Source organism: Solea solea, chromosome 7 (assembly GCF_958295425.1).
Source record: "Solea solea chromosome 7, fSolSol10.1, whole genome shotgun sequence".
Taxonomy (NCBI): domain Eukaryota; kingdom Metazoa; phylum Chordata; class Actinopteri; order Pleuronectiformes; family Soleidae; genus Solea; species Solea solea.
Window position 1 is genome coordinate 9,044,783 of NC_081140.1, and position 23,025 is coordinate 9,067,807.

The 23,025-nt window shown below is 38.4% G+C and overlaps 3 protein-coding genes across 6 annotated transcripts; 1 reads left to right on the forward strand and 2 right to left on the reverse strand.

The window, feature by feature from the left end:
• Window positions 1–296: 296 nt before the first annotated feature.
• Window positions 297–22,688, reverse strand: LOC131463088 (von Willebrand factor A domain-containing protein 5A-like). Of its 4 annotated transcripts, none has more exons than XM_058634765.1 (20): window positions 22,383–22,688; window positions 22,017–22,064; window positions 21,185–21,387; window positions 11,447–11,669; window positions 8,477–8,643; window positions 8,250–8,364; window positions 7,987–8,162; window positions 7,806–7,894; window positions 7,388–7,532; window positions 6,904–6,983; window positions 6,708–6,822; window positions 6,431–6,589; window positions 6,240–6,343; window positions 5,578–5,792; window positions 5,240–5,302; window positions 4,754–4,783; window positions 4,588–4,647; window positions 3,261–3,430; window positions 2,668–2,791; window positions 297–2,583 (listed from the first exon to the last, which is right to left on the reverse strand). In XM_058634765.1, exons 2-20 carry the CDS (start codon window positions 22,057–22,059, stop codon window positions 2,504–2,506), a joined length of 2,361 nt encoding a protein of 786 aa, XP_058490748.1. In that variant the 5' UTR covers window positions 22,060–22,064; window positions 22,383–22,688; the 3' UTR covers window positions 297–2,503. The 4 variants fall into 4 exon arrangements, 3 of the variants coding, with proteins under 3 accessions (XP_058490748.1, XP_058490747.1, XP_058490746.1); XM_058634764.1 differs by having other exon boundaries at window positions 22,363–22,688; XM_058634763.1 differs by having other exon boundaries at window positions 22,269–22,688.
• LOC131463090 (uncharacterized) lies at window positions 12,200–16,247 on the reverse strand. Its single transcript, XM_058634767.1, has 5 exons — window positions 15,953–16,247; window positions 15,108–15,239; window positions 13,663–13,791; window positions 13,425–13,556; window positions 12,200–12,756 (listed from the first exon to the last, which is right to left on the reverse strand). The coding sequence occupies exons 1-5, from the start codon at window positions 16,040–16,042 to the stop codon at window positions 12,220–12,222; spliced, it is 1,020 nt and encodes a 339-aa protein (XP_058490750.1). The 5' UTR covers window positions 16,043–16,247; the 3' UTR covers window positions 12,200–12,219.
• On the forward strand, window positions 16,325–20,198 carry LOC131463089 (BEN domain-containing protein 5-like). Its single transcript, XM_058634766.1, has 7 exons — window positions 16,325–16,541; window positions 17,021–17,163; window positions 17,598–17,690; window positions 17,807–17,951; window positions 18,585–18,742; window positions 19,074–19,290; window positions 19,779–20,198. Exons 1-7 carry the CDS (start codon window positions 16,325–16,327, stop codon window positions 19,886–19,888), a joined length of 1,083 nt encoding a protein of 360 aa, XP_058490749.1. The 3' UTR covers window positions 19,889–20,198.
• Window positions 22,689–23,025: the final 337 nt, after the last annotated feature.

The window sequence follows — 23,025 nt, forward strand, 5'->3', positions numbered from 1 at the left end:
GGGTTTACTTGCATGTGCCTGTTGCAGTTATGTTTCCCCCTCCAGATAAAGGAAGACAAAGATGTTTGCTTAAATCGCTGATCATCAGAGCACTGGGTGGGTGGAGTTTAAATGTGCTGCTGGTTCAAAGGCAGGCTGTGGGAAAGGTCATACAGTGGCAGCTAATGCCTGCTTTGTATCTTAATATCATGGCAAATTACACAAACTAATGCTCTTATTTGAGTTCATTTTCTTTCCAAAATAGAGAAGATATGAGAAGATATGGAGATCATAAAGAAAATAAATAAGCCTTTGTAGAGATTTAAGGTTTTACTTATAGCCACAAGACTGCATATACAAATGTGCCACAATACACAACATACAAAGGAACAAGTAAAATACTTTTTAAGAACATTTGAGCAATATTTCATACAAAATGAAAAAAGAGAAGCTGATAATGGCAGCCCATGGCCAAGTATGGTAGCCCATGGCCAAGTGGAAATGGAACTTGACTTGTAACCGGAAGATCGCTGGTTCAAATCACCACCCGGCTAAAAAAGGGCTAGGGTACCCCTGAGCAAGGTACCCAACCCCCAATGCTCCCCGGGCGCTACTCAGTGTGGCAGCCCACTGCTCCTAATTCTAGGATGGGTCAAATGCAGAGGAATACTTTCCCTAAGGGGATTAATAAAACAAAATGAGTTCAAACTCCCTCCCGCAAGAGACTGTACATTATCACTGCGGTGCAACAAACAGTGTTAAGTGTTACTAGCATGACTAAAATGAGTCGTGCTAACTTAAGGTGCATAAAGACTCATTATTCAGCTTTTGAAATACAGTGGTGAAGGGTTGACATAGTCCAGTGTTTTAAATAGAAATTAATTTAATCAATCATATACTTATATGGGTCTAGTTTAAACCTCAGTTTCAGATAAAAAATAATAATAATAATAATAATAATAATGTGGCTGTATGTTTGACGGACAAAGTGCAGTGCAATTATAGCAAGAGTAAAAAAGCACAAAATAGACCCGACATAAGGACTTTTCGTAGCACTCCATCAATAATTCAACGTGTTAAGTCACTGTAGCACAAGCGGTATTGGAGGTAAGGTGGCGTTAGACCTGGTGCAACAAGTGGACTCAAAGGACTCTTGTCCACAGACATTGTTTTGGCCTTGTCTTTCTGAATGTTATACATCTAAAAAGAAAATTATATAGAATAACAACTAAACAAAGATACCTAGGTCTGTGAAGTCCACAAATGATGTGGCACCACGTGCCATAAGATAGCCTTTCATAAGAGGACCGGCCAATCAGAAGACTCTTTTAAATCTAACATTAACACTGTTCATCTAACCTGAGTCAAAAATCCTTCTCCCCCACGTGTGTTGACTCTTATTGGCTGCATCATTACAGGCATGTTAATGTGAAATTAACAAGTTCGTTTTCCCGCGAGTAGTAGTGTCAACCATAGACTGCCGATTTCAACCAGGCGCATAATCTGAGGCTAGTTAGCGATTATACACGATATAATGCTGTCAAAACAAAGTAAGCAAAATCTGCTTAACTAATTTTAGTTTTAAAAAAAGCACAGCATGAAGAAGTAGGTGGAAACTGCCGTAACTGCTGTTGTACCGGCAAGATAATTCACAGCAGCAGCAATATAAAGGCAAATAGGTTAAGTAGGTAGAAAAATAAAAGCCTACAGCAGCAGAGGTTGTGCATTTATTATAGAGTTTTGTGTTATATGTGGCAGGGTTGTGCAGCAACCGGATCCTCAAGACCTGTCATCTAAAGATGAGCCTGCCACCCAGCCCACCCTCCCATCATTCCCTTTTTCATGTATAGCCTAATTCTTCTGAGGATTTTTTTTTTTTCGGTGCTGTTTCAGCAGCTTTGTCTAATTGTTTTGCTGCTCTTTAAAGACATTACCTACATTACACTGGTTAAATCAATGGACAAAGAATTATGTTTTTCCGGGTTTTGGACTTTGATTTTGTGTAGTGTAGTGAGTGTTACAGAGAAAAAACGAGTTAAGGTTAAGGTCAAGGTCTCTGTCCACTTCAGCACCATGGACAGCGAGTGACACAAGCCACAAAGTTGCATTATCTCTGTCAGCACTGCAGGCAGAGATAATACACAGGGACACTTGTATTTCATGCGCATGGTGCCCAGACAGTGATCTCAAGGCCCACCCACGATCTCAATCCTGGCACTGCCTCTGGTTGACACTCTCACTTCGCTAGTGCTACTACACACTTTCATGTGTTTTCATGAAGTATCTATTCAACCTTAAAAAGTAGTCGTATTCTGCAATTTAGACTTAAGCTATTCCACGATTACAACACAGACTGTATATAAAAACATAAAAAAGAGATAGTCTTGTGGTATGTTCATTGAGGACAACCAGGAAGTAATAATATATAGTAATAAATGAGCCTGATTATCACGTATAATATATAAAATCAGTACACATTTTCAAGAGGAGTTAATGTTCTCAATCACTAGTTGAAATGAAAACCTCAGAGCCCAACTAGATCTTTCTGCACCTCACAACCCAACAGCGCATTTCCAGCTTCCACACACTCTGCCACACATGGTGCTGAGGGAAAAACACAGAAGAAGAAACACTGAGTAACAACAACAATTAAAACAAGCGATTAAACAACGTTGTCATGGTTATTACCATTCTGAGCACGGAGCCATGACACAGCCTTAAGAGCCAGAAGTTCCCACTCTTCTTTCATATCCATCTTGAAACCATGAAGCCAGATCAGAGCCAAAATGGTGGCCCACACTTCCTGTTTTACCTACATTTGGATATGATGTGAAGCTTTGTAAAGAAGGATCCCTATTGCCATTTAAAATGAACACATTCAACATCTGATATAAAATAAATTACGTATAATGACGGAGTTTCTAGGCAGAAAATCATAAATTAAAAATCACACAACATCTGGAGATGCATCTTACACCCTCGAGAGAAACTATTGTGTCATCGACAGAGATTATGAAGATAAAAGGGCTTGTCACTATTGGACTTTTTTCTACATATATTAAATGGCCTTTGATAGATAGATTTAATATGCTTACTTGTGTTAATTCAACATTAACTCTGTGAGTTTACATAAGAACATTGATTATTACAAGCTTTAAGATTAAAATGAAAATACGGCAACATACCTAACCATAAACATGGTTAGTCAAAGCATACTCTGCAAACCATTTGATATTTTTATGACAGCCCTAAAACAAACTGTCCTCTAATATTTAACCCACCATGGAGGGCTTTCTGTTTTCCAGCTCCTTGCTGGTCTTTCCCAGAGCAGCTGCCAACATCGGATCAAGCAGCCAGCAGCCACGCGCCTCCTGTAGGGAAACCAACTGCAGCAAAGGGTCTTTGAGTGTCTCCTCGGGTTTGACGATAGCAGCACTACATTGAGACATTTCTGAGGAGGAAAAACAAAGGAAGTTGAAATACAAAATAACGTTCATGTAGCCGTGCAGATCTATAGAGGGTTTATAGGAACTACAAGGACTGAAAAAGTGAAGTAGTAGCAGCCAGCAGGTATCCACACACGCACACACGCACGCACTTGTGCTACTTTATGTTCCTTTTTACATTTGTAGGTTCTTTGACAGATGACAGCATGAGATTGATGGCTGTGCTAAAAATATAAATATGTATGCAGAATGTTGCATTGCCGATGTGTGTATAGATTCAGAGGTTACAGAATACTAACTGGTAGAGATTCCTATGTACCATATCAATTGTTTTCTGTGTAACCCAGCTGTAAGACAACCTGAACTAACTAAAGGAACTGTGGCCTGTGACCCTTTAGATTTCAGACATGTACTATATTGCATAGCAAATCTTCTATACCCAAGCTACATTTCCTGACAGCAATAGAACAAATATTAAATACAGAGAGTATTTCCCCAGTACACCCACTCAAACTGTATTTAAACTTCCTCTATTCCAGGGGTCTCAAACTCAAAAACAGAGTGTCTCATTTGGTCAGTAGGGGGCCGGTCAAGTAAAAAAAGCCCAACTTTTTTGAGAAAAGACATAAAAATAATAATATTTATGATGATCGTTCACATAATTCCAAAATAAAAGTTTTTGTTTTGATATGGAATGATTAATAGTTCACAATATAAACGCATTTATGATACAAAATGTATCTATAAACAATAATAATAAATAAAACATACAGAAATAACACATTATAAGTTTGAGACCACTGCTCTATCCAGAATCAGAAAGACTCAGAGCTGCTCAGCTTCAGACGTTAATTAAAGACCCAAAAGACAACAGTGTGACTCTTTGTGCTTCATCAAGCTTTTTTTGTCACTACACTCCAGACTTTACATCACATAAGGTGCAGAGGAGAATAGACAGACAATAGACAGATAGCATATGTCAGAAGACCCTATACATGTCAATGACAAATCCACTGCGGGAGCTGTTTAAGGTCAATGACGCAGATGATGTAGTAAATTCTGAAAAGGATTCTGAAAAAACTGTGATAAGTAACATGAAGTAGGAAATACCCAGCTCTAATGAGATGAAGGAAAAAAAAAAAAACACCACTTGTTTTCTTGCCTTTTCTCGGAGGCGAGGCCCTCCGACTGAGCTTTAAGTAGCTGCCAACTCTGCTAAAAACTGTTGATGGGGAAGAGACAACAACAACAACAACAACAAGATGAACAGAAACATAACATTCAGGTATAGTATAAAAATAAATAAATAAATAGGGGAAAGCCTTTACCTGATTTTACTTTCTTGTTCACGGTCCTTCCTGAGAATTGTTGGACATTTTTTTTAAAATGACTTCAAAATAAATAAAATGAATATTATGACATTGAAACACAAACTTGAAGAAAACTATAGAGCCTATTGAACAAAGCATATTATGCATGTGAAGATTTACTGACTCACAAGATCATACAGTACCACAGATATGTAATTAAGCCTTTATACTGATGTATGTCTTTATATAAATAAAGTGCTCCAGTTTAAGGTGCAGCAATTTCACGTTAGTCACCTGTGGCTTTAGTTTATTTATTTAGTTATTCACTGTCAGCCATATTGAGAAAAGTAAGTAACTTTCAAGCAAAATTCAAGCGATGATGAATTGATTGAACAAACAAACAAACAAACATATGAATATCACCGTTACCAGATAAATTATCTGTTGAGTTACATCATCTTTGCTTCTTCAGAAATATATGAACCACATGCACACACAACATACCTATTTTGCTGATGCGTGAATAATCATCAGAGCTATCAAATAAGCCACAACTGGCATTGATACCTGTGAGAAGGACAGTGCACATTATCAATCAGTAAAGTACACATTCTTCATCAAGGCCACAAAAGGGGGTTCAAAATTTAAAAATGACTAAACAAGTTCTCAGAGCTCCACAGTGTTAATTTAATAATCATTAACTAATGATTAGTTAACCACTGACTAGGTTAGCATTAACCAAATATTAACTGATTAAGTAATGATTCATTTATAAAGAACTAATGATAACTTCATTGATGATAATAATAATAGCTGTAAATAATTAAATTCTTAACACTCACAGCTTGCTGGATTATCTACTACATACAGCAGAGGTCCTTTAATCGGCTCACTACTGTCTTTGTGGACCACAATAAAAGCAGTGAGGGAGCTGCTGACTCCTGACTGGACACTAAGCTCAACCATCTTCCTCTCCACTCCCTCATTTGGCTGCCCCCTGAAATTAATCTCCAGGGAGCGAATCAGACTCCGAGCACCCAACCTGTGCAGGGTTAATCTGCAGACGGGAGAGGAGTAACCACAGGTGAATTTTCAAGTATGCAAAACAGAGATGTATCATTCTTCACCGACCATCATGGCATGCAAAGCAAACCTTTGCTAAAAAGTATAAACTTTCTGGTAGTTGTGTTTGTGTAGTTGTGTTTGGGAAAGGGAGGAGTGTGTGGAGGGTTCCTCCGTTTGTTGTAATCGGCAGTTCCACCATTATGATGTCACTAATTCCAACACACTTGACCTTTAATTCCCCGAATAATAATCTGCATACTTAGTATTTATGACATTCTGTATGTATATATCTTTTTACTAACACAATGAAAACATGGGGACTCTCTACATTGTTGTCTGTGTGTGAGGATACTCAGCATCTTAAATTCAATGAAATGTTTATTATTGAATTCATTCATTTGCATGATATTTCAAATCATAAAAGGTGGTGTGGTTTTACCCCGTGTCCTCTGTAGGTTTGAGACTAAAGTGCAGCTGGTTCTGAGAAAGATGACCTGCCAAAGTGTACTTCAGTGTTACACTGCCCTCTGCTGCCTCTGAGCTCTGAGAAAGAGTCACAGTGTGTTTAGAAACCATGTTGATATCAGTATTATGCTTATTATACTTATTAAGTCAAGGTGCTGCTACTACCTCCCCAGTGAGCTGGGCATAAATCAGTGACCTTTGACCATGGAATAGTGCTGTAATTGGTGGAGAGAGATCAGTGACAGACACTCCCTGTGGCAGATCCCATGTGACTGAGATGTCCTTCACTGATGGCTGCAGAGAATATCGCAGTGACTGCATCACCTGGTTGGGAACAAAACACATGAACAAAAAGGCAAAGCAACAGAATTTACTGTATGATATCGATCCATGATTAAATTGTCAATCCAAAGTAATGATTTATTGCTACATTTCTTCTCACTTTAGGTTGCATCCTGTCAGTCCCTGTGATGAACTGAGCGTGACCTCCTCCTTCCTTGGCCAACCCATTGATAAGAGCAGAGCTGGCTCCTTCTCCAATCCCAAAAGAGAAACACCTTAAATACAGTATAGTTTAGTGTTTAACACAGGCAGCACTGTTACATGGAACAACATGTAACCAGGTTGTTCTGCTTTACCTGTGGGAGTCTGAATTCTGCTTCACCAGATCTATCACTTTTTTGGTATTGGACACCTGTCCATCAGTAAAGACAAAGATCTACAAGGAGTCACACAATTCAGTGACAAAACATAGGACTGTGGGAACTATCACACTGCTCACTAAATTGTCTGGTATTTGTGTGTGTGTGTGTGTACTTGTATTTATATTTTTGTGAAATCATAAAAAAACATCTTTGTGGGGACATTGTTAGCTAGGGAATGCATTATATCTATGAGGGTCCTCTTTAAGAATACTCTGTGCATTCGGTCAAAGGCATTAAAAGAGTATGTATTTATGTGTGTAAGAAGAATGCATGAGCTTCAAATAAACATGCTAATGTAGCTTAAGACTGTAATTTAAGTGATTTGGCGTGAAAAATCCTTAAACAAAAACAAGCGTACTATACAGTATATTATTGCTATAACCTATAGAAAACAATATTTGTGGCTTGTGTGTTTTACCTGTCTAGGATGATTAGGAATGATGGGACAACTGTAAATATGTTCGAGGGGCTCCAGGATTTCTGTTCCTCCAAGATCTGCATCCATCTCCTCAACTTTCTTCAGTGCCTTTGCCATTGTCTTCTGGTTGTACTCCACACTGTTACTGCCATAAAGAAATACCCACGAATATGCATGAAACATGATGCACGCAAATGATAATCAATATCAAACATTTTCTGTGGATAAAAAGGTATATAAACATAGATACACAGATAGATACAGTATATACTTTACTGCCCTCATTGGGAAATGTGTCTATAGCTCAACAAAATGAGTATTATGACCTATTAGAATACATCAACAGACAAACAACATAACACAAAGAAGGAAAAAAAACATTATTTAAAAAAAAAAAAAAAACTCAATTGTTACTTACGGGAAGATGTGTTCATAGTTGGAGCCAAAGCTGTAGATGTTGAAGTAGCAGCCCATTGGTAAGCTCTTCAACAGGAGCAGTAGAGTATCCTGAAGGAAGGGGATAAATGATATACTGAGGATAATAGTGTGACAGAGCAACACAATGATGATCATGATCAAGTCAACCCTTTGCTGACTACCCTTGCACTGCCAATTCGAGTTTCTTGACGCATGATGTTATTGATGGAATAATCCATACTTCCAGACCGATCAAGTAAGAACACAAACTCTCCACATGAGGCGAGTGAAGACGTCATAGACTGGGGGAACTCGGGGTACAGGCTCAGCATCACTACTGGATCGCCCATCAGAGTCCCTGAGACACATACCATAAATACAAATGTAACTTAAAAGGAAAACATTTTTTCAATACAGAGTAACAGCCTCACCGATTTGCACTCACCAGGTTCTGCAGACGCCTGTCCTGCCTCCACCACAGCAGTGGGCTGGTGAGCATCTTTGTAATAAATCAGCAGCTCAACATCTCTGTCAAACTTGTGTCCTTCAGCCAACTTGACCTGCAGTTCACACAGCACACTCACTCACATCAGCAAAGTGCCACACAAGTGTTTGTTCTTAGTGTTGAGGAACAACCACACACATCAGCAGACACATTAGCACTTGACCTACAGTGGCCTGGGTCTGCTCTGTGTTCAGGTACTGCAGAGGGTCCAGGGAACAGCTGGACTCTACTTTACAGATTGGACGAGGAGAGGACACTCGGGCAGAGAGAGACAGACTCTTGGGCACCAGAGAGGCTGGAACAGAGGTCACCTGGACGCTGGCACCGTCACTGCCTGTAACAATACGGAACAACAAATTAGACACTTTGGTCCAGGTGATATTGTGGGTCACACAGGGAAGGTAGTTCCCTTCCCTGTGGGGGGTGGAGGTGGAGTGGCTCAGTGGTTAAGACCGGTACCCTGTGTGTGAAAGACATCATGGTCGCAATGGTCGCAAGTTCGACTCTACCCCTGGCTGATTGTCCTCAGTTCCATTGTGAGTAGCTTTGGATAAAAGTGTCTGCTGAATGACATGTAATGTAATGTAATGTAATGTAATTATTTTACTAGGAAAATTAGGTGTACATGCAAAAGTTTTACTGCTACTAGACTTCGAATGAACAGCATGACAATACAAATGATCTACTTTTCTTTACAATGTCCATGAGTTGAATGTATGAGAAATACTACTTATGCATAACTTCATATGACATCAATTTTAATACTGGACACTTTATAAGGTGCTCCGGTTCAAATTCTCAAGAACACAAATACCAAATCAGACAATCACACGACAGCAATAAAATGCATGTAGACAAGGTCAAGACAACCTACTGAAGTTCAAACCGAACATCAGAACTAGAGGTAGGTTGAACATCAGAATGGGGAAGTAAGGTGATTTAAGTGACTTCGAATGTGGAATGGTTGTTGGTGCCAGACGTGCTGGTCTGAGTATTTTTGATCGACCGGGATTTTCATGCACAACCATCTCTAGGGCTGAAAATATCCAGGGAGTGTCAGTTCTGTGTTGACACCAGAGATCATAGCAGACTGGATTAAAATAATAGAATAGAACGGAATAAAATAATCACTTGTTACAACCAAGGTAAGGGCCACACGGTGGTGTAGTGGTTAGCACTCTCGCCTTGCAGCGAGAAGACCCGGGTTCGAGCCCCGGTTGGAACAAGGGCCTTTCTGCATGGAGTTTGCATGTTCTCCCCGTGTGTGCGTGGCTTCTCTCCGGGTACTCCGGCTTCCTCCCACAGTCCAAAAACATGCAATGTGGGGATAGGTAAATTGGACACTCTAAATTGACCATAGGAGTGAGTGTGAGAGTGAATGGTTGTTTGTCTCTATCTGTGTGTGGCCCTGCGATGGACTGGCGAACTGTCCAGGGCGTACCTGGCAGAGGATAAAGCGGTAGATGATGACTGACTGACTGACAACCAAGGTATGCAGAAGAGCATCCCTGAACAACAGGTAGACTGATTCATTGATTAGACCAATTTCCTTTGGCCAATAATGATTGGTTAATTATGTATTTTTGTTCTTTTATCTAAAAGTTTATTTATTTATATTATGTTTTTGATAACCCATTTTGTTTATACATTATTAGTAGGGGTTAGAGCTGTTGCCTTGCAGCAAAAACACGAGATGCACAACCCCGTTGGAACAAGGGCCTCCCTTATTAAGTTAAGTGAACACTCTAAATTGACTGTAGGTGTGAATGTGAGAGTGAACGGTTGTTTGTCTCTGTGTGCTGGCCCTGCGATGGACTGGCGTACCTCACATTTCACCCATTTGTCAACTGGGATTGACTCCAGTATATATATATATATATATATATATGTATATATATACACATATATACACATCAGTCCTAAAGAAAACCTTATCTGTTGACCTCTACTGTGAACACACATGTCAAATGTTGAAGTAGATGGACTACAGGAGCAGCAGACCCCACTTTATTGTGGGCATACTGTACAATACAATACTGTACAATACCTAAAGAAGTGGCTGGTGTATTGACCTCTACAGTTCTCTCTACAGCCAACTATAGTAACTTGATGTTGCAGATGTTGTTAATGTTCAGGAACCTGTGCAATATTTTGCATCAACTGTGTCCATACATGGTTAGAAAAATCCCACTGTTGCACAAGCTTCAGTAGGTGACTTCTTTAGCAGTTTCGCAGTTTCAGAAATCACTGAAGCAACTGATTTCACAGAACTAGTACAATTTTGGGCATCCCCTTTTTTTACAGTGAAGCCTTCCCAGATGTTTTTTTCCGGTGCATTAGGTTGCAAAAAGCATTACACATGCACCATTTTAAGCAACAGTTGAAGGTGATCTTTATATTCATCCATCTTCTGACATTTGTCTTGTTCAAGTTCATAAGGGGGAGCTGGAACCAATCCAAACTGACACAAGGCAAAAGGTAGGGGACACCCTGGATAGATAGCCACTCAAACACAGGGACAATATGCAGATCAACAATCATTCAGACTGACTTTCATAACTACAGTCACAGCATATGTTTGGACTGTAGGAGAACCTGAAGAGACCTACACACACACACACACACACAAACGGGGCAAACATGCATGCTAACTCCACACAGTAAGGCTGAGGATTCAAACTAGTGACCATCGCAGGGCAAACACAAAGAGACGAACAACCATTCACTCTCACATTCACATCTACAGTTAATTAGTTAGTGTCCAATTAACCTCTGCATGTTGGGGGAAACCTAAGAACCTGGAGAAAACCCAAGAGCACACAGGGAGAACATGCAAACGTACCCGACCTTCTTGTTATGAGGCAACAGCTGTGTGGCCAATAGAGAGGGGAAGACACAGAATCTGGGGTCACTGCAATGGGCCATTTGCCTCATGGAGCCAACTGAGCCCCTCAGTCATGTTCAAATATTAAATTTCTCTCAGTTTCAGTGTCAGGTTTTATGTGACAAGAGAAACAATGGGTAAATATATGAATGACTCATTACAGCATGGGTTTTGTTGATGTTGTCAAGGTGGTTTTTGGACTTTCTGGTTCAGCTTAAAGGCTCCTGGTCAGAGTGTTGGCTGGGTTTCCTACCTTGAGGTTGATAGCGAGGGTTGAGCACAACAGGCAGACAAAACCTCAGCCCATCATCGGCCTGCACAGCCAGCTCAGTGACATACTCCAGCCTGATGGAGGCGCTCTCTCCTGCAGGCAGACTGCCCACACTCAGAGTGAATATATCTGGACTCTGCTCACTCTCCTCCAATAAAAAGGCTTGCTGACCAGAGCTCAGAGCATCATCATACTCCTCACGAGCCTGAAGTACAGATGACACGCACGCACCCTTATGAGCAACCCCTTAGCAAAAAGTAGTTTATTCAAGTGTACTACAAGTATACTTATTTTATACTAAAACTGAGGCAGTGTACTTGAAGTTTACTTTTTATATACTATATATACGAAAGTATAGTGAAGTATACTTGGCTTATCCTGAAAAGTATAAAGAATAGTCTAAGACTAAGTACATTAATACTAAGACTTACAATTACACTTTAATACTGAAGCTTATACTAGTACTTTAGTATACGTTTAGCTTCTTTCTGCCACAAAGTACTAATACTTAGTATAACTTGATCCAAGTACAGAAATAAGGTCAGGTCATTGACCCCTACATTTACATGGCCGTGGCTCATCTTTAAAAGTTTACAGTAAATAGTATGTGTGCTCAATTGCATTATCTTTATGTACCTTAAAAACATACACAAGAACAGAGAAACATTTGACTTGAGTTTATTTATTATGGTTTAGTTGGCCCAAACCATAATGCTGACATCAAAATGTGCCTTTTTCTCATTTCTGGTTCCAGTTCAATTATCTGGCACTGAATTGGCCAAATGCTGAGTCAAATGAGTCAAATCATCTTTTCCAAGAATTCCACTGTCACACATTTTTTGATACTCTCCACCAGACTGTATGTCAGTTAAAACACCAAAGGATCTACTTTTTTCAGTAAGACTGACATCATGTTCCTGCAGAAGTTGTTTAATCTGTGCGTGAAGGGGAATTACAATAAAGTAGAAACCCTTTTTTAAACTTGTGTTGGCATCAAATACTGTGTTGCAAAGGGTACAATGAGAGGGACAGTCTGCACTAATGCCAAGGTATGCTAAACATTTTTCAACTTCAGACTGTGATGAACTTCCAAATTCTTTGTGGAAAAGGTAATGTGAGGGTGGAACCAGACCTGGAAACATCAGGTTGAACAGTTCCAGTAAATGAGTAAGTGCTTTGCCGGTTAAATTGTTCCGCAGCACATAGGACATCAGCATCAGTAAACTTTCTCCCTTTGAAACAGGTGCACCAGGATACAGGGGCTTGTCACCATCTGCTTGGTCTTCACTGCCCTATAAATATAGGAAAAAGGATAGAAAAAGCTTGTATAAATGAGAATGAGTAGCAGCAAACTTAAGCAGTAATATCAGTCTAGCATAAAGTATTTTTACCCTTATAACAAAAATCACAACAATTGGTTCATAGCCTCATAGAAAGTAACTTTCCTAAGGGTTACACAAAATATTATTTACTAAAAATGCAATTTAACCCATGATACTTGTAACATTTAACCCATTTAGACTTGTAACCACACGCTGTTCTACTTTTAAATCCTGGAACGTGTCTGTTCATTCCTGAAAATCTTATGCCCCATTTATACTTCACAATTATGTAGATGAATGGTGAAAATAGCAAATCTGCAAGCTCACAGGACGTCTCGTATAAGATGTGCTGTGAGCTTGCGCACTTGCTATTTTCCAGCATAGAATGTGTCGCACGGTGAAGTATAAAGCAGGCATTACGATGTAGAAAGTGTAATTATAAAATGTCATGCCTTGACAAAAACTAACATCGTCAGGCTTCCCCAGATGATGTAGGCACAGTAACAATATATCTGCTGACTGGATGGTAACAACAGCTACATATTATTATTATGTAGAATTTCTCCAAATGCTCTAATTTTCTGTAATGGGCATACAGTAACTACTAGCAATGTGTTATTGAACCACTGTCTACATACCACTGGAAATTCAGGTGTCTTTTCTCTAGTACTATTCCCCTCCATCACGTCTTCATCGTCAGCATGGTTTTCACCTTCATTACTGGCAGAATCAGTCAAGTCCTCTTCAGAATGTGACAGGGCTTCCTCATTCTACAGGTTGACAAGGGAAAAAGATTACTTAAATAATTAATTAAACAAGTAGACATTTATATAACAAAAAACATATATAAACTACCACATAGAATGGTGCATTTACCTCTGAAATTTCCACATCCAATTGGCTTGTGGTAGGGTTCTCAGTGTTGAGTTCAGTATCTTCATCTTCACTGTTGGAAGTGTTACTCCAGTGTTCCTGTGTGTTGATTTGGTTATCTTTATAATCATTCTACATGTGAACAAAGGCAAGAGAATGAAAAAGGTAGTTAATAAATCAATGATTGAAATTGTGCAGGTGGTTTGCTGTAGCTTTTTGCTGACAATGTTGTCATTCATGTACACTTGGGGTAGGCTAGAGGATAGCTCAAAATGTACCACCATTAATCTAAAATTTCCGTTGAATGCACTCAACTATTACAGCAAACTACATGTACTGTAAAATATGTGCACTGTAGACACTTTGATTAGGGTGTCACTGGAAGCCCTCTGATGAGTATTACTATAGCCCCTTTTACACAGAGACCCTGCGTCAGCGCCGCACTGAAGGCTCACCAATAACACGCTTCAGTCGGGCATTTTATACAGCGAGCCGGCATTGCAGATTTTAACAGCATCAGCATCACTTCCTCCTCTGTTAAGAAAAATACCCGAAATTCAGAGAGTCATTAAATCCATCTAGTATAGAGCTACTTCTGTTGATTTCCTCAAAACTTAAAATACCTGATATGCGCCACAATCTTGTGTAAAGTCGTGTGTGCAAAAATCTCTAGGTTACAGAGTTTTCAGAGATCAGCCGGCTGCTGTCTGAACGAGACTTTTACTTTTTTTAAACTTTTTCTTTTACTTGCGGACTCGACACATTTTTCCTAAACGTTTATGCTATGATGTCCAAAGGCGGGTCAGTGCGGTGCAACTCGGACCCCCCAGCCCGCATCAGTGCTGTTTAAACAGACCAGCAAGGCGCATCAGAGGCGCATCAAACCCACCCTGAACAGGCTGTTAAAAGGGGCTTATGCTAACAAAGTTGGCCTAGTGTATTCCACCCCCACCACAAAACATGCCGATGAGGCTAAACTTTTTATTTCAAGTGTACCTCTTGATTGTCCATATCCAACACGCTGGTTGTCGAAGAGTTGTCATTACTGAGTTTATCTTCACTGCTGGAATTATGAAGTGTTACTCATATGACTATCTGTGTTGATGTCATCATCATGATTGGCATTCTACACATTAACAAGAGAAAGACAATGAACAATTGAATGCATTAACTCCCTATATGTGAAGTCCAATCACCAAATCTTAAACAGAGTAGGTGTACACTTTCATTTTTAGACAACTTAAAACTGCTTCAGACCTCAAGTGCTTGTAGTGTTATTGGAGAAAAATAAATCAGTGACGTGGCATATGACATGTGCTCATGATTATACCTACTTGGGGAGCTGATAGCACAGTTTAGGGGGGGGGGGGGGCATAATATTTAATGCCTGTAATAACTACGACATCAAACAATTCCACTTAGACTAAAACTATGTCATTGCGTATTACCTGTTGAAAGGCAGTATCCAAAAGCTTAATTGTGGAGGATCTCCTACTGTTGACATCATCTCTAACTTCTCTGTGGGAAGCAATAGGCCGACTCATGGGATCTTGTGTGTTATCCTGTAGTTCTGCCCTGTCCTGGAAAGGTGGGGTAAATGTCAAATATAAATGTCAGTTATTAGACAGACAGACGACTTTATTGATCCCTTTGGGAGGTTCCCTCGGGGAAATTAACAGCTCCAACATCAACACACAGCACTGTTAAGATTAGAGTCACACTTTACAGGAGACTGGAAAGAGAAACACCCCAGGTACCAAACACCATAAAATATAGAATAGAATAAAATAAGCTAAAAATAAAGATAAAATAAAAATTAAAATTAAAAAAGTATAAAAATACAAACGTAAATGACCCATGCTATATATATATCTATGTATGTATGTATGTATACATACATACATACAAACAACACATATACATATATATACATATATATATATGTATATATACATATATACACACATATATATATACATATATATATATATATATATATATATATATGTATATATATATACATACATACATACACATACATACACAAACATAGGTACACACACACCTACAGTTACCTCGTATTGCCCAGGGTTTTATTGCACATGTCTTTAAGGTTTACTACTATTACTCAAGTAATTTCATTCTCCATGGGCCCACAGCTCCAGCGCCTCACTCGGACTGACAACTGCTGCTACTGCTGTCAGGGGCAGGAGGCTACACAGTTGAGAGCCCGAGAGGAGGGGCCCAGTTTAAAAATCTTTAAAAAATCTTTAATTCATGATCTGTTACTTACTTTTACTTTCCATCTGTGCTTGGTAGTCCTTGGAATCTCTGCTGTGTCATCCTCCAAATATCTTTTATACGGTCCACGACGTTTCGCCATGTTAGCCCTGATGAGCTAACTCAGAGCGCTTCTTCTCAGCTCACGCTGCGCTGTCACAGTGTCGCGCACAGACTGTATGGTCGCGCATTGCACTTCCCGGCCATAACCCCGCCTCCCTACCTGGCTGCCAATGGGAGCCCAATTTGAAATTGGCGCCCACGTTACGTAGTTAACGGTCATGTACTCAAAAAAAAAAAGGTCCGTCGTGTTCTCAAGGAAAGGAGAAGAAGGGAAGACATACGGTACCTAAAATTTTATTTTTTTTAGCACTGCGATACCACAATGGCATTTGCCATTTATTATTTCAAAGACAAGACTGTGGAAGTTGGGAAGATTTCATGGATGAGTCCTGACGAGCAGCAACAATGTCCAAAATTAATCACCCAGTGCCCTAATCTAGAAGATGGAGATGGATGGATGGAGGTAAAGTGGGACGTTAAAGGCAGAAAAAAGTCAGACAGTCCAGCCTTTTTCCCAGCAAAAGTTTTAATGTTTGGTGGTAAGTTGTTGAATTTTATTGCTTCCCAGTTAGCTTGATAGCATTGATTTAATCTGTCACTTTGTCATAGCCCAGATGTTCTAAAGTGGGGCCTGGAGATATACATCTATACCTATATATATATATATATATATATATATATATATATATATATATATATATATATTTGAAAAAAGCTAATCTACAAGCCCACAACACATGGTAATGCTTCATGCAAGTTTGACTGTCTGCTTTTTAAGTAGTAAGTAATTTAGCATATAAGTATATTTAATTTAGCACTTAAATCCCATTTCAATTGACCTACATGCTTAGCCTGTGCTAGTTTCTCTCCAGGTTTTTCCATATTTTTATAGGCTTTTATGTGGTTTGAATGTATACATATATATATATATATATATATACACGTATATATGTATACACACACACATCTAAAGTCAAGCCACAGTCAAACTTTTAATTTGATCACGTTTCTTACACAGACAACTACAGTGATCTCTGCAAGAAGAGACAGGAATTCATAAGGGGTCAAGACATCTGGCAAGAAGCACCCAAGAGGAAGAGTAAGCCGAACAGCAAGTGGAAAGATGTTGAAGAGGAGGATCATGAAGTTCCACAAAAAAAGGTAGTTGCCTGGATAAATAACACCGTATGACATCAGTCAATTGTAATTCAGAACAGAAGTCACATTTCTTAATCATTTCTGGTGTGCATAAAACTTGTATAGAAATGCACTTGTTTAAAACAGTAGTGCCTCCTGTGTTTATCCACTGTTACAATCATTAAAGAATATTGTCTTGTTAAATTTTGTAAAATACTAAGACGCTTTGACTATCTTTAAGCCTGATTAGTATAAGCAGATAATTAAATACATTTGACAATTGGCCAAGTCCATAATTAAATGATTTTTGTTTTGATTATTTACACATTTCTGAATCTAGTTATAATCCATCAGTGGTGCAGTCAATTCTGTAACTAGTACTACATCATAATCATTAACATCAATGTTATTACATATGCCTGTTATAAAAATACAAAACTGAATTGTAATTTTGACAGAAAAGAAAAAGAGCAAACTGTGCAGAAAAAGAGTCTGCAAACCAAATGATTGAAGAACTGAAGAAGCAGCTGGCAAACAAGGTATCTTCAGAGGTAAATATTTGACTGTATTTTAATTGTGGTACTTTGAGTTGATGCAATAATTATGGTGTGAATTCTGTGCTGCCACAGAGAAGGCTGATTCTTTGATTTCATGTGTTTTGGTGTAGTTAACTAACTCAACTGAGGAGTCATCAGATGAGGAGCAGATGCCCAGAAACTGGAGTGTGGCACAGCAGAAAATAAAAGAGCTTCAGAGAGAAATCAAGAGCCTGAAAGAAGGCCATGTGAAAGAGATACTAGATTCCATGAGAGGTATTTTCTGTTTATTAATTAAAGTAAAGAAAATTGTATAACACCAGCTTTTAAAGACTGTAGTGGTTTGCCTATACTGATTCCTGAAGTCAGACAAATTCTGTGGGTGTGCAGTCAGACACAATGAACTGCACGAGATCCAGAAATCCAGAACATTAATTTGTTTTATTGTCTTGTGACAATGTGAGAAGGTGGTAGGCTGACAACAATCAAAGCTGGTTTCATCTGAATAGAAATGGATACATATAATTACTGAAAAATCTTCCCAAATACAAAGAAATGACCATTTAACTGAGAATTAGATTAATATAATGTGCAGCCTTGAACCAACATAATCTAACACAAATACTCCAATATTGAAGCATTGACATCTGAACACAAAGAGGCTCACAAATCATACAGACAAACAATGGCTGCCAGGGAGAGCTGGAGTCTGCTGCCAAGTGTGGAAGAAGGCCCATACCTGGCTGATTCAGTCTCCTCCTACTCCCCGTTCCTCCTTAGTCAGCTCCACCTCTAACCATGCTCTTCATAAAAATGACTAATGTAACGTTTTAAAAGGTTCCCAAAACACAGTAATGACACAAAGCTTTTGTTCCCTTGTTTCCCCCCTTGTGTTCATTCCCTTTACAGATCTTCCAGCAGTAGTAACTCAGCTGAAAGATGTCATCGAAAAAATCACAGTTCAGATCTCAACTCCTGCATCCACCTGGTCAACACCCACACCACCTGTAGGCCCATCAGTTTCTGCACCCAGCTCTCCTCAAGTGTTTTCTGACCCTGATGATATGGTAAATACCTCAAAATGCACAGTGATGATACTGTATGTTATTTATCCATGTGGGGAAAGGTTTGCTATGAAATTTTCCTCTCAACTTTTGATAGTAAACATAAGCTAGAAAGAAAACATAGATCAACTTTGTGCTGGACATATACCATAAATGATGGATTAGGAAATGGTATGAGGACGCCCCCACATTTCTCATATTATGGAGTTAGTCTATAGACTATGCCTATGCACATTCACTGCACAGATGAATAGATACAGTAGATTTCCAAATAATACTGTATTTTTTTAATCATTATTTGGTGAGTTGTTGAGAAAATTCAAATGTTTTGCAGGTGCTTCTTGTGCCAGGCCATGATGTAAAAGTCCCAAGACGAGAGCTGAAGTCTCTGCGGACTGCAAGTTCAGCATTGTATATTGGGGATCTTGCGGTGCTCATCTACGGTAGAGAAACACTGTCGAATTCAAGTTTGACCGGGAGGCAGTCAGGGGCTCATAAAGATGTGGAGTCAAAGCCACCACTGGATAACACAAAGCTTGATGCTATACTTGGTGAGTGCATTTAATTCATTTAAAAACAAAACTCATTCTAAAATAAATCCATACATATTGTTTTCCCCCTTATTTTATTAGCAAATGACTGTAATGTTCCATGTACTGTAATGTTGAAGACAATATTGATTCAATTACTGTCACTTTTAATATGGAACATACACTTACTCACTCACACACACACACTATCAGTACTACAAATAAAATCATTCTTAAAACAACAACAAATACTAATGCTTCAATAAATAATGTTTTCAATTGTCGTAAATTGTAGAGGGTTTGCGCGTGATGTCACTGCCAGCATGCTGCCCATTGTTTTGCCACTCAGTTACCACTCTGGTAACTTAAATGCTGATTGCATTTAAGTTCAGAAATGTACCTGATAAACCCTCGTTCATGCCTCTTTGACATGTATGTTAATTGTGGATGGTGAAAAAAATAACATTGAAGTGATATTGTGTTTTGTATGTGTGTTTTTTCACTCACAGTCCATGTCCAGACAAAGTTCCCTGACACCACCATGCAAGATGTGAGACGAATCATAAGAAAGAAATGCAACAATATAAGCTATGCCAAGCAAGTAACGGAAAAGAAGTAGCGTTTTTGTTTCTATCAAGTTTTTTATTTTTTGTTCCAAAGATGTGCACTTTTCTTTTACCTTTTTTTTGACAAGGAGGGACTTAATTTCTCAGTTAGACACTATTTTGTTTACATTTTTACAAACAAATGCACACGTTTTCCTTTACCATTTTTTGACAAAAAAGGACTTAATCTTGGAGAGACTATTATGTTTCCATTTTTACATGCAAATGTGCACTTTTTCCTTTCATTTTTTCAGCAAAGAAGGACTTGATTTCATAGAGGCTCTTTGTTTTTGAAATGCACATCTTTAATGATTTAAGTGGGTATTTGTAAATATGTTGTATGTATTGAATATGTTAAGTTTTATAATGTTATATAAATATATCAAACTTGTTTTCAACATCCTGTTTTGTGATTTTGTAAATACATTGCAATCCAGTGTATGTACAGTATGAGTTAACTTTAAGAAGTATATAAATAGTATGCTACAAGTAATATGCTAAGCAAACTTAACTTAACTTAAAGTATAACAACAAGTAAACTAATAAAAAAATTCTAAGTTCATTAAAGTATACATCAATAAACTAAAATGTGGACTAGAAGTATATACTTAGTACACTAGTGATATATAGATGAGTATACTTGTTGTATACTTGAAAGTGTACTTTTGTAAACTTAAAATAATACTTAAAGTATAATTCAATAAACTAAAATGTGGACTAGAAGTATATACCTAGTGTACTTCTTGTATACTTGAAAGTGTACTTTTGTAAACTTATAATAATACTTAAAGTATAATTCAATAAACTAAAATGTGGACTAGAAGTATATACCTAGTGTACTTCTTGTATACTTGAAAGTATACTTTTGTAAACTTAAAATGATACTTAAAGTATAATTTAATAAACTAAAATGTGGACTAGAAGTATATACCTAGTGCACTTCTTGTATACTTGAAAGTATACTTTTGTAAACTTAAAATGATACTTAAAGTATAATTCAGTGGACTAGAAGTATATACCTAGTGTACTTGTTGTATACTTGTAAGTGTACTTTTGTAAACTTAAAGTGATACTTAAAGTATACTATAATAAACTAAAAATGTTCCAATTTAGTCCGAAGAAGTATTAAATTAGTACACTTTCTAGTACACTACAAGTACATGGTCCATAGTATACTTGATACACTTATACTTATACTCAAGCATACTTAATAAAATAAACTTCAAGTATACTACTTTTTGCTAAGGGACATTCCCTATATTTACTCTAAGATCCATTCTAATGAATTGAAACTTCACTGTCCAGCTCACCTGCTGTTTCTCCTTCACCTCAGCTACGATCTGTGTCTGACCAATCTTGGCACTGAAATGACAGACAGCAGCGTCTCCAGGCAGAGGAAAGACAAAAACAGCCTCGATTGGTTTGTCCTCATTGTTCTCGTAGTTTAGAGTGGAGACCACTGTAGCCACATGGTCCCTCACCTCCACCTCCACCTCGATGCTCTTCAGAGGAACTGAAATCATGAAACAGCTAATTGTTACTGACATATTTATAGATTAAAACTGCAAGTATTACATTCTGACACTGCATGCTTAAAGCTATTGTGTGTAACTTTTAAATATAAACAAATGTATGTTAGATTCAATCCAATGTCAAATGAGTTCACATTGTTTTTTGTTTAAGCCTTTCCAGCTTCACAGAACTCTCTCCGTCTCTGCCGTTTTAGTGACATTCCTGCCCTGCATACAGGAAGGGATTTGTTTAGCAACATTATGCTAGTAAAGTGAGAAAGCAGGTTGTAGTATGACTATAAACACAAAGACACGCCCATCAAAAGTTTCCAAAGCGAATTCTACTGCTGAAAAAACCTGGTCGTTCAGCAGATAAATGGGATAAATGTTTCTTGTCTCATCCCGTCACCCACACAAACAGTCCCTCAGTCAGGTCTGATGACATTGCTTGAAAAATCCCTTTTTCAGATGAAGGACAAGAATACAAATAATGTTACATTGTTTCTGTTCATGACCAAAAAGAAGCAGAAAAATGACGTCACCAAAAGTTACACAATGCTGCTTAAATAAGTTAAGCCTTTATCACTGTTATTTATGGAGGCACAAAGCTTGAGTGATTTCAGCTACTTACCTGCTTCTCTCTGGGAAGTCAGCAGACCACAGAAGCCTGACATCTCACCTGTGCAAATGGTCACACAAACAATATAAACTGAAGCATTTGATAAAATGGGTATGATAAAATGGTATATTTGTTTATCGACTTTAGGAAAACACATGCATCCCGTTCTTTCTTGAGTTTACCCAGAGTTTCTACTGAGTAAAAATGACTCACTACTCTGCTGTGAATTGCGTTATTATGCTGGTAACTTTAGGATTCACTCACCTACTTAGATTAACTATAAGTGTCCAGTCTATCTAGATTTCTCTTAGACGCTCGCAGCTGTTGCTGAGTTACTGATGGATAAAGAAACACTAACCTCTGATAACGGACACTTACAGCAGGTCAGGAAACAACAACGATCCAGCTACAAATCACGCCCATATCTCTCCATATACTTCGACTTCCTGCAAGGACTCGTTTCTCGTGCCAAGAAGTGCGTACTTGGGAGGTACCACTGACGTGCATTCTCGTCCAAACAGTTGCTACTTCCGTGTTCCTATAGTTTGAATTAGGGCTGGGCGGATCGATCTAAAATATCGATACTAACGTTGGTATTGGGTATTGATCGATACTTGTGTGATGAGATCGATTCTTAAGTACAACTCCAAGCATTTACAGAGTGACCGACTGACTGGCCGTACAATACCGCTCTTCTCTCACTTCACTCATGCTCAATTAGCCCCTCCCCTTTACTCCGCTGCCAACCCCTGACTCGTCTGGTCAGTCAGGGGCCAGTCAAGTAAAAAAGGGAAAAGCAACAGTTACGGTGGACGTTATGAGCTCATATCATCAATATGCCATAATAATTCCTTTTTTTTGTATGTACTCTATTGCCTTACGTGAGCTTTTCTGTCTTTGACTTTTTCTGTCTTTTGTCCATTATTCTGTACAGCATTTGGGCCACTGTGTTTGTTTTAAAGTGCTTTACAAATAAAGTTGAATTTGGATTGGATCATTTTAAAATATAAGTGGTTGTTTT